The 14,093-nt window shown below is 39.3% G+C and overlaps 1 protein-coding gene across 1 annotated transcript in view; it reads left to right on the top strand.

Moving 5' to 3' along the window:
- The window catches only part of LOC131591457 (reelin-like), a 225,268-nt gene that overhangs the window by 159,285 nt on the left and 51,890 nt on the right, over positions 1-14,093 (top strand). The window contains exons 24-29 of the mRNA XM_058862180.1: positions 28-233; positions 3,209-3,380; positions 3,769-3,969; positions 6,037-6,272; positions 8,903-9,060; positions 9,952-10,159. Coding sequence (XP_058718163.1) covers positions 28-233; positions 3,209-3,380; positions 3,769-3,969; positions 6,037-6,272; positions 8,903-9,060; positions 9,952-10,159 — 1,181 coding nt within the window. The remainder of the gene's footprint in view (positions 1-27; positions 234-3,208; positions 3,381-3,768; positions 3,970-6,036; positions 6,273-8,902; positions 9,061-9,951; positions 10,160-14,093) is intronic.

The following is a 14,093-nucleotide window of genomic DNA, read 5'->3' as shown; positions in this document are numbered from 1 at the left end:
ACTGTCCCTCTGCTCTTTGTATTGTAGGCTGGAAAAAGACAGTTGGTAAGCTGGGATTTGGACACAACATGGGTGGATTTTGTACAGTTTTACATCCAGATTGGAGGAGAGACTTCTTCTTGCAATAAACCTGACAGCAGAGAAGAAGGTGTGCTGCTGCAGTACAGCAATAACGGCGGGATCAATTGGCAGCTACTAGCAGAAATGTATTTCTCTGACTTCAGCAAACCCAGGTATAATTTTGATTTAAATTAACCAACCCATATGGCATCAGCTTTTTAAAATATATATTTCTCAACTTATGAAAACATGAATAAAAAATTTAAAGTTATAATGCTTAGAAGTCACCATTATATAGAAACTTTTTCTGGCTGGCACAGTAAACTCCTGTCACTAGTAATGAAAAATGGAATGAAAGTGGGCCTTTAAATCTGAAGTAAAATATAAAATTTCCTATCACTTATCTCCTATGTGAAACATTACTAAAATGCTAATATCTGCAAAACATTAGCAAGCAAATACAGAAATTGCCCAAAAGAGGTGTAGAAATTTTTAATTTCCTCTGACTCTGGTTTCAGATCTACTGAACATGTATTAATGTCATATGAAGCAAAAGCTCCTTTAAATAAATATTTAGGGAGAAGAAATCATGTTCAGCCATTCTAATTCACTGTCAAATTCCTTGTCAGTGAAAATTTAAATTTTCTGTATTTGTCTTCATAGATGTAAATCTGATTTCTATTACCTGCAGTCCATGTCTTTTCAACATGCAAATAATTTTATCTTCTCATCTTGTAATTTTGCATTGCAATGAACAATGCTTTCAGAAGGATTTCTGTAACTACTTGGCTGACTATTCTTTTCTAGAGGTCATCTAGGCTCTTGCAAGTATAAAACTCTTGAGAATAGAATATAATAGAATGGAGTGGAATGGCATGGCATGGCATGGCATGGCATGGCATGGCATAGAATAGAATAGAATAGAATAGAATAGAATAGAATAGAATAGAATAGAATAGAATAGAATAGAATAGAATAGAATAGAATAGAATAGAATAGAATAGAATAGAATAGAATAGAATAGAATAGAATAGAATAGAATAGAATAGAATAGAATAGAATAGAATAGAATAGAATAGAATAGAATAGAATAGAATAGAATAGAATAGAATAGAATAGAATAGAATAGAATAGAATAGAATAGAATAGAATAGAATAGAATATTTCAGGTAGAAGGGACCTAAAACTGTGCTCAGTGTTACTCCATCCTCGATGCAGAATCGACATTTCCGCTTGTTAAATTTTATCCCATGAATCAATCCCAATGCTCCATTCTGTCAAGATTCCTCTGCAAGACCTCTTGACCCTCAAGAGAGCTAATGGAACCTCCCAGCTTGTATCATCAGCAAAAGGGTGCATTCAACTCCTGCATCCATATTACTGATAAATGCCTTGAACAGGACTGTCCTTGGATTGAACCTGAGGAGCACTGCTGGTGTCCAGTCACCAGGCAGATGTGACCCCATTCACTACAACCCTTTGAATTCTACCCCCTCATCCAGGCCTTCACCCAGCACATTGTGAACCTACTCATCCCACAGGTGGACACCTTGTCCATAAAGACACTGTGAGGTGCAGTATCAAAAGCCTTACTAAAATCCAAACTATGGCTACCCCCTTCCCCTCATCTACTAGGTGACTGCTTTGGTCTCTTCTTGGTCAAAATTACAGGACACACCCAACAAAGAAGCTAAATAACGAAAGCTTCAATGATGGACTATCCAACACATTTTTAGACAAAACATTTGCCCTTCTGAGCACCAGAAGAGTGCTGGTCCTTACTGAACATAACTATGCAGATTTATTTTTCTCTTGTTTCAAATGTGGTCCAGATCTCATTTTCCAATTCCTATTCTCCAACAGTAAACCTAAGAATTCTCTTGAAAAGAACTGAAAAAGAATTCCTTCTCCTCTCTATGCCTAACTGGCAAGTGAAGCGGAGTACATGGTACAATAAAATGTGATATAGAGAGTTTGTATGTATAAAGGATTGTATGTATATATATATGTATGTATGTATGCATATATATAAGCTGTCTGAAATAGGACTGGGCACTTATACTGGATATGTATATGATATACTGGACTTGTACTTTTTGACATAAGTATGATTAGGCTTGAAACTTGAACTTTTCTTTAACATAATTTTTGTAAGGTGTTTTTTTAAGTTGAACATAAAGCAAACTGAGCAGACCTGAAGTTCTTTTACAAAGATCTTTATAGCAGGCCTGAAATATTTTTACCCAAAGAAAACTGCTACATAATCTATTGCATTGTAACAGCAGGATGCTTTTGTCTACAAATAGGACCAATCAGCAGAAGAGAATGAGAAATTAATTTTTCTAGGATATGCCACTATTACTTCCTGGCATCAGAAAAACATTAATACTTGATGAACATGGATCAGCTGAATAGTTTGATTCAAAGCTAGAGCTCAAATCAGTTCCTTATTGTGTTTGGCAATATAGTAATAGAGCATAAAAAACAGACATTGTCTTGAAGAGTTTACATTCTTCACAGACAAGAAGAACAAAGGCTTCTTGATATTCAGCATCTAAATAGGTATCTAGATATATGGAAAAAAATAGAACAATAGCATCATAGATCACTAAAGTTGGAAAAGACCTCCAAGATCATGAAATCCAACCTTTGACCCAACATCACCATATCAATTAAATTACAGCACTAAGTGCCATATCCAGGGTTTTTCTGAAGATTTCCAGGTCCCTGGGCAGCCCAGGGAGCTCCAAAGGCCACACATTTTCAGCAGAGAAACTCTACCTGTTGCCCAACCTGAATCTCTCCTGGCAGAGTTTGAGGCAATGTACTCATGTCCCCGGTTGCCTGGGAGAAGAGGCCGATTCCCATCTCACTACAACCTCCTTTCAGGTCGTTGTAGAGAGCAATGAGGTGTCTGCTGAGCCTCCTTTTCTCCAGACTAAACAACCCAAATTTCCTCAGGTGAAGCTCTTATGAATTACTCTCTTAGACCCTTCCCCAGCTCCATTGCCTTTCTCTAGACACACAAATTTCCGAGGACTTGTACACATAAGATAGATGCTGCCTTTCCTGCCTCTTTTCCCTGTTGTGTGATATATTCTTCTACAAACTGTGTTCTCTGAAGTCCTGCTCAATTTGTGTTCCTCAGGTTTGTCTATCTGGAGCTGCCAGCTGCTGCCAAGACCCCTTGTACCAGGTTTCGCTGGTGGCAGCCAGTGTTCTCAGGGGAAGGGTACGATCAGTGGGCCATCGACGACATCATCATTTTGTCAGAGAAGCAGAAGCACATCATTCCTGTTGTTAATCCCACCTTACCACAGGTAACAAGCAAGAGCCGGCTGTGGGTATCCCCATATAACAACTATCCTGTTAGGAGACTTGTTTGAACATAGTTTTCTTTGAAAATACTGGGTCTATTTAAAAAGATAGCTGTAGTGCTTGCAGCTGCGTATCTGTGTGGGCTTAACCTGCGTCTTTCCACAAAATAGTCAGGCTCCTAAGCTTTGTGACAGAGGATGTAATGATGTATCTCTGCAAAAAGTCAAGACTGAAGTTTTGGAAATTAAACTTATTTTATTTAAATCAAATTTTTTAGAAAACTACAGAAAAGAAAAATTGCAACATTTGAAATGTCATAGTTTTGGGAATTATTCTGAAGTTACACTGCAAGGGGATAATACCTCTGGCTTTCCTTTTCATTTCTAACAGAACTTTTATGAAAAGCCAGCATTTGATTACCCTATGAACCAGATGAGTGTATGGTTAATGCTGGCCAACGAAGGGATGACCAAAAATGAAAGTTTCTGCTCTGCCACCCCCTCTGCCATGCTCTTCGGTAAATCAGATGGAGACCGGTTTGCAGTGACTCGAGATCTAACTCTGAAGCCTGGATATGTCCTGCAGTTCAAGGTATTCCTTAAACATTAATCTGTGCAAGAATATCAGTAAAACTGCCCTTAGCCAATACTTGCAAGATGCCACTGGGGCCACAGTTCAAACAAAGGTGATAAATTAGACAATTGTGTAAAAAGGTGTGAAGAGCACAAGTATGAACTCATACAGATAAAATCCCATCCTGCTTCCTAGAAGAATAGCCAAAATCTTGGTGGAGGAAAGCATTTTTACTGCTGTTACTGGAGAAGTTTTAAAGGTTTTTGTTCTTCAGCACGTTTCAGAAGTGTGTTGAACTGACTGTCATTATATTCAAGTCAGTACTAGGAAATGCTACTGCACTGTCAAGCAAAAAAGGATTTATCCTGTCTGGGGCTCTGTGAGTACAAAAGCTCCAATGTGGTTTGGGTACATTTTTTGTATTTTAAACTATTTAAGGACTTACAAGCTGCTCTGTACTCCAGTGTGGGTTTTCCATATAATTTGCTTTTATTGTGTCAATGAATATAGGCTCCAATTAGCATTTTCTTCTTTAAAGAGCTTACAAAAATTTCAGTGGTCTGACAATACATCAGAATATGGGCTCCAAAGAAAGTGTATTTGCTTTGACAAGCCCTTGTTTCTGAACCGTAATCAAAATTTTATTGAGTTTATAATGAAATCCCATTGGTGAATTCTGGAAGTTGGTTGCAATGCAATTTTAATGAGCTCCCCACAAATACATGGTCCTTACATAATTGGTGGATACAGACACTGAATAATTTACAAGTGGAATTATTAAAAAGATCAGATGTTTACAGGCAGCTTTTCAAATATAATTCCCACAGTTCTATAAATAGGAAAGTTCGTTAGAAATACTGGGATTTGTAAAATAATCTAATTTCAACTAAAAGATATGCTAATAAAATGCTATACAAACTGAGGGATTTCAGTACAATTTTCTTGGAGTATTGCATGCAGTTTTATACTTTAAACTGTCTAGAACCCAAGGATATCTCAATATATAAATACCATTTAACCTGGAAAAGATGCTATTTGCCTTTTTACCACCTTCCTGTACTTTAGTGGCTAAGTCTCCATTCTCTAGGTTTGATGGTCACCAGCAATTAAAAAATCATCTAGGTTAAAAAAAAATTCAATACTTAAAAATGTTTCATACACCTTCCATCACTGAAGCACTTGACAATGTAACATAACTATAAAACATAAGAATGTGTCACAGAACAGTGTGTTCTTCCTTAAAAGTCTATTATTTAAGGACTGAATTTGTTCTTTTTTGGAAAGCTTTTCAGCCTGCACATAAATGTGTTAGTCCTATTTGCATGCTTTTGTGAGTGTGTGAAATTTCCATTTTAAATAGCAGACTGGAATAATTTTGCATTGATAAGCTCAAAGACAGTAATTTGTTAGAATTATTTCATTTTACGTGAATGATTTTGTTTTACATCTTACATTCTACAGCTCAAGTAGAATTTCTGTAATAAAATAATGAAAACTAATATTTTTCTGATAGCTTGAGGAATGAAACTGAAACTTCAAATCAGCAGCTGATTTTAGTCCTGGTTGAATTCTCATTTCATATTTTAGTATACATTTTTCTTCTTAATCCAGATTTTACTCTATTCTGGGGGCCCAAATTGCAGTGCCAACTCGCAGACATCATTCCTGCAAGGCCAGTAGGGCTAACCTGGGAGTCAGGCCAATCCTCTGGGCACACTGGGCTGCAGATGTGATGGATCCCAGAGGATACAGCTTTTCCCACTCCTGGGCATGCAGGTGCCTGCACAGAGTTTGCTGTTTGGGGCTTGCTATGCACAGGGACCCCTGGAAAGTTCTTTGCACCTTTTTGTGTGATGAATTCAGCAACCTTAATGAAGGAATAGTGGGAAATTTTCACCAAGAAATGTCATTTAAGTTTAGGAAACAGACTCCAAGCATCAGTCAGTGTCTGCCACCAGGGTTCAGAGCAAGTGCTCAGAGCGTTAAGCCTTCCAGCACAAAAAGTCAAAGCTGGTGTGCAGCCAATAAATACTGATAACAATGCAGGTTTCTTCATATCATTTCTGACTCTCTGCTTCTTTGCAGCTGAACATCGGTTGCACCAACCAGTACAGCAGCTCTGCCCCCGTTCTGCTGCAGTACTCACACGATGCTGGGCTCTTCTGGTCGCTGGTGAAGGAGGGCTGCTACCCCGCGTCCCCGGGCACGAAGGGCTGCGAGGGCAGCTCCCGGGAGCTCAGCGAGCCCTCCGTGTACCACACGGGAGACTTTGAGGACTGGACAAGAGTTACTATTGTTATCCCCAGGTCGCTTGCAGCCAGGTACGGTGCACTGTAACCCAGTGATGCCAGGGGGACCCGTGGATTAGCTGATTTTTAGCTGCTTCTAGAATGGTACATTAGGAAGAAGTTGCAAAGCTGTGAATAAAAGCAGTGTTAAAATATGGCAGATCTGTGGAAAATGTACTATGCTGCCCAAAACAGTGAGAATTTTCCATTTTAAAGGTGTCAGATTGGTCTGTAATAAATAATTAAATTACAAAGCAGCGAGGTACCCAGCACTTCCTAATTTTACATCAATCCCTTCATTGTCTTTATCCATGTCAGCTAGGTCAGAGGTACCAGCAAGAGTGTAATAAGTCACATGAATTAAATAAGCCATTTCAACAGGATTAATTTTAGTTACCATTCTGGGCAAAGAAACCTTAGCAAGGTATTTGAGCTGGTGCATAATGTGCTGTGTCACTGGAGGCAGCCAGGACAGCCAGAGGCAAAGGAAGGAAGAATGGCAGATGTGCCCATCTGCAAGCACAACCTCAGCATCAGATTAATACAACTGAGAAAACACCTGATGGTGTAATACACAAACAAGCCTTGAAATCAGGAGGGTTTTCTCAGTCTTATCTGGATTTGGCTGAAGCTTCTGACTTCAACAGTGAAACACCCCAATCTAATTTGTTGTATGCACCAAGCGCTGCCAGCACAACCACCCCACCAGGCCCCTGGCCATGTGCCCCTGTCTCTCACCCCCAGCAGCTTCTTTAGCGCTGCTTCGGGGTTTCTGAGCCATCCTCCTCCCTCATCCTCAATCCCACTTGAGTGTGTGGTGTATTTTGTAGCAGGGGAGCCAGTGCCTCTGCCGCAAGGACTTGAAATAGCAGCGTGTACCATAACAAGTTTGTCCTTTCTTCAGTAATTAGCCAATAAAAGCAGGTGCCAAATCGCACAGATATGACACCAGCTGATTTGATTTACCCAAAACAAGCAGGGCAGAATCAATAGCAGCAATCTGTTTGGCATTATGTTCAGTAATGTGATCAGGAATAAGAAGCTCATGCTAATACATTAAAAATGTAAGTATTGTGACTGCAATGAGTGTTTTAGCATGTTGAGAATTGAGTTTATGGAGAGCCACTTAGGAAATCATGGTTCATGCGTTACCCGGAGAGCATGCCATTTCTTTATTTGGTACAGAGCATGAGCATGATGATCACCAAATCCCAGTGCACAGCAAAAAAGAAAAAGCAATAGGTTTATTATTTTTTAGGCAGAGTAGCAAGGAGGATATTAGTTAACCTGTTCTCTTGGCAGTGAGATTTTAAATCTGTTCCCCTCTCTGGAGCTCCTGTAAAATGATTCAGCTAAAAGTTAAAGACTGGAAATTAATAACCACAATATTTTTTTCTTCAAGTTTCCTAAGCAGCGAGTCAGAGCTGTGGGCAGAGTGGGAGTTTCAGACAAAGTTTATTAAAGAAACCCTCGCACTGAGTCATGAGGTCAAGAAAGGACCCCACTGCTTTCTAAACTCCTTCTCAGAGAGGAGCCTGGGTGCATCTGGATCCAATCTTAGCCCTAGACTTTGTCAGTGGTTTATATGTAAAGGATTATACAGGTGTAACTGAACCTTTTCACAAATTTGTCCTGCAGGATTAGGGATGGCAAACTAGATCTATTTATATAAATATGTTTATTTATGATTTATTATGGTAACAATTAGACAAGAAGATCTTAATCAGAATTATTTACTACGGAGTATTGGAGCTATAACAACTATTGTAATAAAGTGTACTGTGAAGCAACACTGAAGCAACTGTATCAAAGCAATTGCATTAAAGCTAGCAAAAACAATTATTAAGTAGAGATTGATGTTACTCACCCATACAATGACCATGGACAAATTTCTTGCTCAGTCTTAAGGATTAATCTTTAGGGGCACCCCCACCCAATGGAGGAATCTGCAGCCACTCCAAGAAAGGGTATGTCACAAGACCCTGCCATTAAAATCTGGGACTAGGCTTTTAGAGTATGAAGTGATGGACTGTCTCTGGTCCAGCTGTGTCAGCTCAGCAGCCTTAGATAAGTAATTAGTGATATCACTTTTTTGTTCCTTCATCCATGTTTTACCAGGTCTACCATATCTCCATCTCACCATCAGGAAGCTTAATTTTGGGACTAAAGAGTCAGAATGGTTATTTGCCATTCTATTTAGAAAGTGGCTTTTTTTCTTGTATCCAAATAACTTAAAGGTTTTTTACTCAAAAGTGTACAATGCCACAATAAACTCTGTATCACTGCTGTTACTGAGTTCCTTTCAAAAATACTTTAAGAAATGAAATTATGGAATTTTGATACATAATTAGCAGTTCAGGTTGGACTGAGCAGTAAAAAGCATCTTCAAAGTCACATCTAATCATTCACTGTTGTTGATAAAACCATGTATTTGTTCTTTGCCTCACGCTGATGGATACGGGCCAGAGAAACAGAGGAAATCAAAATGCAGCCAAAAAGTCTGGAAGAGATATCCTTAAGCAAGGTTGCACAAATGTAGCATGACAGAAATCCAGGCATCCTATTTGCAAATGGCTAATTTGGTGAAAGGTCCTCTTAATCTTAAGCAAGGATCAGCAGCTGTTGAAGCCAGGAGGAGCAACAGTGTTGTTTTTTCTCTGCAGTAAGACCCGATTCCGCTGGATCCAGGAGAGCAGCTCCCACAAGAGCGTGCCTCCTTTCGGCTTGGATGGCGTCTACATCTCTGAGCCTTGCCCCAACTACTGCAGCGGCCACGGGGACTGCGTCTCGGGGGTCTGCTTCTGCGACCTGGGCTACACGGGTAAGACAACCCTCCTCAGTGGGATTACAGTAAGCACTGCCTGAGTTAAACCTCTAAACCTGACATCTCGTTTTTCCTCTCCAATATTCCGCAGAAATATATGATGACATATATTGCATGGGCTGCCAAGAGGAATCTTTCTTGTTTTGTTAAATTAAATTCGGCACAGGCAAAGCAGAGCAGCTGAAGGCAGCGGACACTGTTGATGTTTCTAGCAACCACAATCTTTGAACATCACCATCTGTATGAATGGGAAGGGACTAGCAATAAAAGAGAAAACAAAATAAAATATTATAAACTGAAAAGTCTGCTTAAAAGCCTTTGGATCATCTTCAAAAGAATTGTTGCCATTTCTGAATCCCCTGGCCATCAGATGACATGGGACCAGGAAGGAACATATGTTCTGACAGGCCCTTCTGTGGAAAATTCTGCTCACTTGTGGTTTTAGGGGCTTTTATGCTGAAATAGGAAAAATCCCAAAATGCAAACCCTGTGAAAAAAAAATGATTGACACAACTAGTTGCATACTGCAGTCTTTTCAACCCTCAAGCAACAAAGCAATAACATCTTTTGTTCGATTTGTTTAAAATTAAATAGAAGGATAATATTTTTCTGTTTGCAAAAAATGTCTTATCAACATAAAGCTTGGCTGTTTTTCACCTAGTGAAATAAGCCATCTTAGAGTTTAGAGGAAGAGGGCTTATTCTTCCTACAGAAATTTGTGAAGTGGGTTTAAAAAGGTACAACCCAGTCATCAGGGCATTTTCTTAGAAAAGTGTGCTTTGTCACATATAAATGCAACAGAACCGTGTGCCAGTGTACTGCATATGACCCTTACTCTGTCCAACACAGTTTCACCAAAGCATCTCCCTCTTCTCTTTTTTCTTGAAGCATCACATGGAACCTGTGTGTCTAATGTGCCTAATCACAGTGAGATGTTCGACAGGTTTGAGAGGAAGCTAAGCCCTCTCTGGTACAAGATAACAGGAGGTCAGGTCGGGACAGGCTGTGGTGTGCTCAGCGATGGAAAATCTCTGTACTTCAATGGACCTGGCAAAAGGGAGGCAAGGACTGTCCCCCTGGACACCACAAATATCAGGTCAGTGCTCAGTGCTGCTTCTCACAGATCTCTGTGTATTCATGTTCTCTCTTCCGTCCTCTTGCAAGTCTGGATATGAGAAGGTGGGAAATATTTTTAGTCTTTTTATGGTAGTCGTAATCTGTACAAGAACTCTGAAAGATGGAAAAAATCCATTTTTGTTCATCCTGGTGTACTATTTCCTTTTTTTGAAAGAGAATACTTACATTAGAAACAGTGGAATAGCAGAATAAAATAAAATAAAATAAAATAAAATAAAATAAAATAAAATAAAATAAAATAAAATAAAATAAAATAAAATAAAATAAAATAAAATAAAATAAAATAAAATAAAATAAAATAAAATAAAATATTTATCTTTCTGAGAAGATAGTTTGCATTGTATTTTAAGGCAGAAGACATGGTCTTGAGAATGTACAAATCCTCAAACTCTGGCAATAGCTGGGGAGAAAAGCTCCTTTTCCTCTGACTGTGTTGAATTGCAGGCATGAGGATAGCATAGCAAGGAGCTGTTGTTTACTTGCCAGATGTGAATTACTCCACTTGTCAAAAGTGCAAAGGAATGGAATGTGAATTGTTTCTGCACAGCCAAGAGGCTAACAAGCCTTCACCTCTCTCCCTGCTGGTACTGAATCGCACTACACTGATAGCAATTATCCTCTTGTCTCAAATTGCCTAGCTGATTAATGTAATTAGGATGAACAAAGGGCTGTTAATTCTAACCATTATTTAGCTGGGAGTTTGCTGCTGCTTTGTCCAGTCTCATGAGAAATTAGGCACCTGAAACCTTGAGCACCCTACAATTTTGGCACTTAGCTTAATAAAAGTTATTTCTCCTGACAAATACTGCTCTGAGAGTAAGTAATGCCATGATTTGCTCCATTATGGAATTTGTGAGCTCACCCAGCAAACACTGGCGAGAGGTTACTGTGATCACTCTCCAGCTCAGGCAAGCAGGGACAGTGTGGGGTCTGCTGGTTTGGGGAAATCCTCAGCTGCTCCCTGGCACTGCACAGCACTGCACCAGCCACCTTTCTTCTGTCCCCTGCATGTCTGACAAATACATGTCACAGTTGTATAATTATGTAAATTGGTTATTACTTAAACTAATTAATTGACAAATATGCTTTGGACAAGTACATGTGTGCCTTGGAACTCTGGGAAGATGTGAGCACATCTATTCCACTGTCTCCAAATCCTATGTTATTAGTCCTGGGAAGCCTTATATTGGAAGTAGTCTAGACTACTTCCTCAAGAAGTCAGCATTTAAAACAGTATTTTTGAGTTATTCCTTCTTTCATGGAGAAATCTTTTTATAAAGAATTCCCTTTAGTTTTAATATTACTTTGAAAAAACCCTTCTAATGCCAGATATTCATATTTGTAGCTTTCCATTTTTGTAAAGTTTGAACTATTTTAAAAGCCAAAAGATGTTTTAAAATTCTGAGCAATGCTCCTTCTAGATGTTTTTAATATACCACTGCTTCTGTTTTGCACAAGGATATGGTTATCTTGTGTCTTAAAATTGATTCAAAAACATAAATGGCCAGAGAGTTACTTGGTAAGAGCAGCTATGATCTCTCTTCTGGCCATGTATTCACAGTGTGAGCTGCTCTCTTGATGGAACTGATTGTAATGTCAAAATAAATCAGCATTTATTTTTTTTTTTGTAAGCATCACAGTGAGCAGGTTAACTCCCTTGAACAATTCAAGCTCAAAGCCACATCCCTGGTCTGTTTGCTAGACAGAACAGAGTGGTCATCTCAAACACAAATGGGACTAACATGGATTTTTTGCTTTCTTCAGTGTATGCTGAAAGGTAGTAGCCACCTGATGCTGCTTGGCCAGAACATGAACTTTTTAGACTACAGGAATTACCCCAGGCTGCTTTTGTGTTCAGAGGAGAGAGCAGCTGCTTTAAAAGGGCAACTTTAAAAGGGCAACAAGTCATCCTAAAAAAGCAGCCAACAGCAGCCAGTGGTTTGTCTTCTGCAAACACGTATTTCTTTCTTTCGTTAACTGTAAGGCAGCCTGAGTTGGCAGCATATAGCTCAGACATTCAGCTTCAGACACCTTGCTCTAAACAGATGCATCCCACTTACATGTTTGAGGCCATCTGTAACATTAACTCTGTCTTTTTTTCTAGAAGCAAAGGCGCACAAAATGTGTGAGCGTGTGAAGGGTTAACTGAAAGACCTATACACTAAAAAGAAAATAATTCCTCAGCCTAGAAATTTTTTTCATTATTGGAGCTAAAATTAATGTCACTTGAAAGGGGAGATTAAAGAGAAGTACTTTTTCATATTTTGATATTACTTTTTGCATTCAGTAATGCCTTGCATAGAATTCAGTTATCTTATTAGGGGTCATCTTAGCCCCTGCATAGTTATTTTTTATTTTTGCAAGGGTTTTTTGTCTGGGGAGTTTTGGTGACTGAGTAAACAGCAGGAAAATATGCCTTGAAAGACATGCTGTTAGATATGTGGATTTAGGGTTGTGAATAGGAAGGCTGAAACTCCTGCAGTAGTTTTTTAAGCTGCTTATTTTTCAGGTTAATAGTGTTTTCCCAGACCTTTTAAGATCTTGTTTTGTTAAATCATGCATGGAAGAGCCTGATAGAAAAATTGAAAAATATTGTAAGACACTATTTTTTTTTATTTTCATTCTGAATTCCTGCAGATCTATCTATGCATGTTCCCTATCATCAGCTTTTTGAACATGAAGTGTAAATTTTATGTAAAGAATATTTTTTTTTTTCTTTTTTTTAAGTACAAAGACCTTTTTCCCTTTCACCCTTCTCTTCCCAACCCAGCATGGTCCATGGGGCTTGGTGTCCCTGGTTTGCTCTGCTCCAAAGGGGTTGCCAGCCTGAGGAGTGTGGTGCTGCTCAGGGGAGCAGCCCAACAGGATACCTCCACAGTATCCTGTATCCATCCTGTAGACAACAGGATGTCTCCACAGACAGGAGTCCTGTCTGCATTTGCATGTGTCACACTAACAGCATTTTAAACTAAAGGTTGTGCCTGGGAGCAAATGACCATTAAAAAAAAGACACTCAAATTTTAGTATATACATTAAGTGGTATTGTAATCTTAGCTTTGTTTGTCCTATTGCCTCCTTATTCCTTTATATGATTGACTATACCTTTTTTTCCCAGATATTAGGAGAATGTCACATAGCACTAAGAGAGCTGTAAGTGTCAAACTTAATTTCACCCAGACCATTATTTTGCCCTCTACTTCAGAAGCCCCCTGGAGTCTCTCCATTCCTTCCCTATTGCATGGCCCAGCACACCAAAGGCACAATTTCACTGGCACTGCTTCCATCCTTCTGACTGACAGTGTGAGACATGGATGCACTTTGGTTGCTGATGAGCTGCTGCCTCCCATTTTGATGGCCTGTCCCTTATGACACTCTTAACTATCTGGTGGTGGGAGCATTTGCACACGGTGCCTACCTGGCATCTAGATGAAAACCATGGAATATACATATATTTTTTCCAAGTGGTGACATCTGGCTTGTTAGCTGACTTGGCTCCCATCTGCTTTACAGACTCCATTGCTAATGGAGTGGTTGCTGATTGTGCAACCATCCCTGGGAGCTGTTCTGGGTCAGGCACTTAGAGATCAGATGGGCTGATTCACCCTTCTGCAGAAAGAGTTTTTGTTCTTTGGTTTTGCTTTTTAACGATCTTCACATTTGGCAAGAATAAAAGAATTTCATAACAGGACTGTAAATCTATTCACCTCTGATGCTTCTGTCTAGAGTTTTATTGCCTGAATACTGTCTCCAACAACAGAGCTGCAGCAAACTAATAGAGCCTACCTGGCTAAATGGTGTAGTACTGTGAGCCTGACTGTCTGGAGCTATCTATGGGGTTATCTTAGCAATGAGATTGATGGGGATATTCTGGCTTGTCCTAGACCCTATGGATA

Source organism: Poecile atricapillus, chromosome W, assembly GCF_030490865.1.
Source record: "Poecile atricapillus isolate bPoeAtr1 chromosome W, bPoeAtr1.hap1, whole genome shotgun sequence".
Classification (NCBI taxonomy): Eukaryota; Metazoa; Chordata; class Aves; order Passeriformes; family Paridae; genus Poecile; species Poecile atricapillus.
The sequence above is the reverse complement of the archived record's forward strand: the minus strand, read 5'-3'. Positions and strand labels throughout refer to the sequence as shown.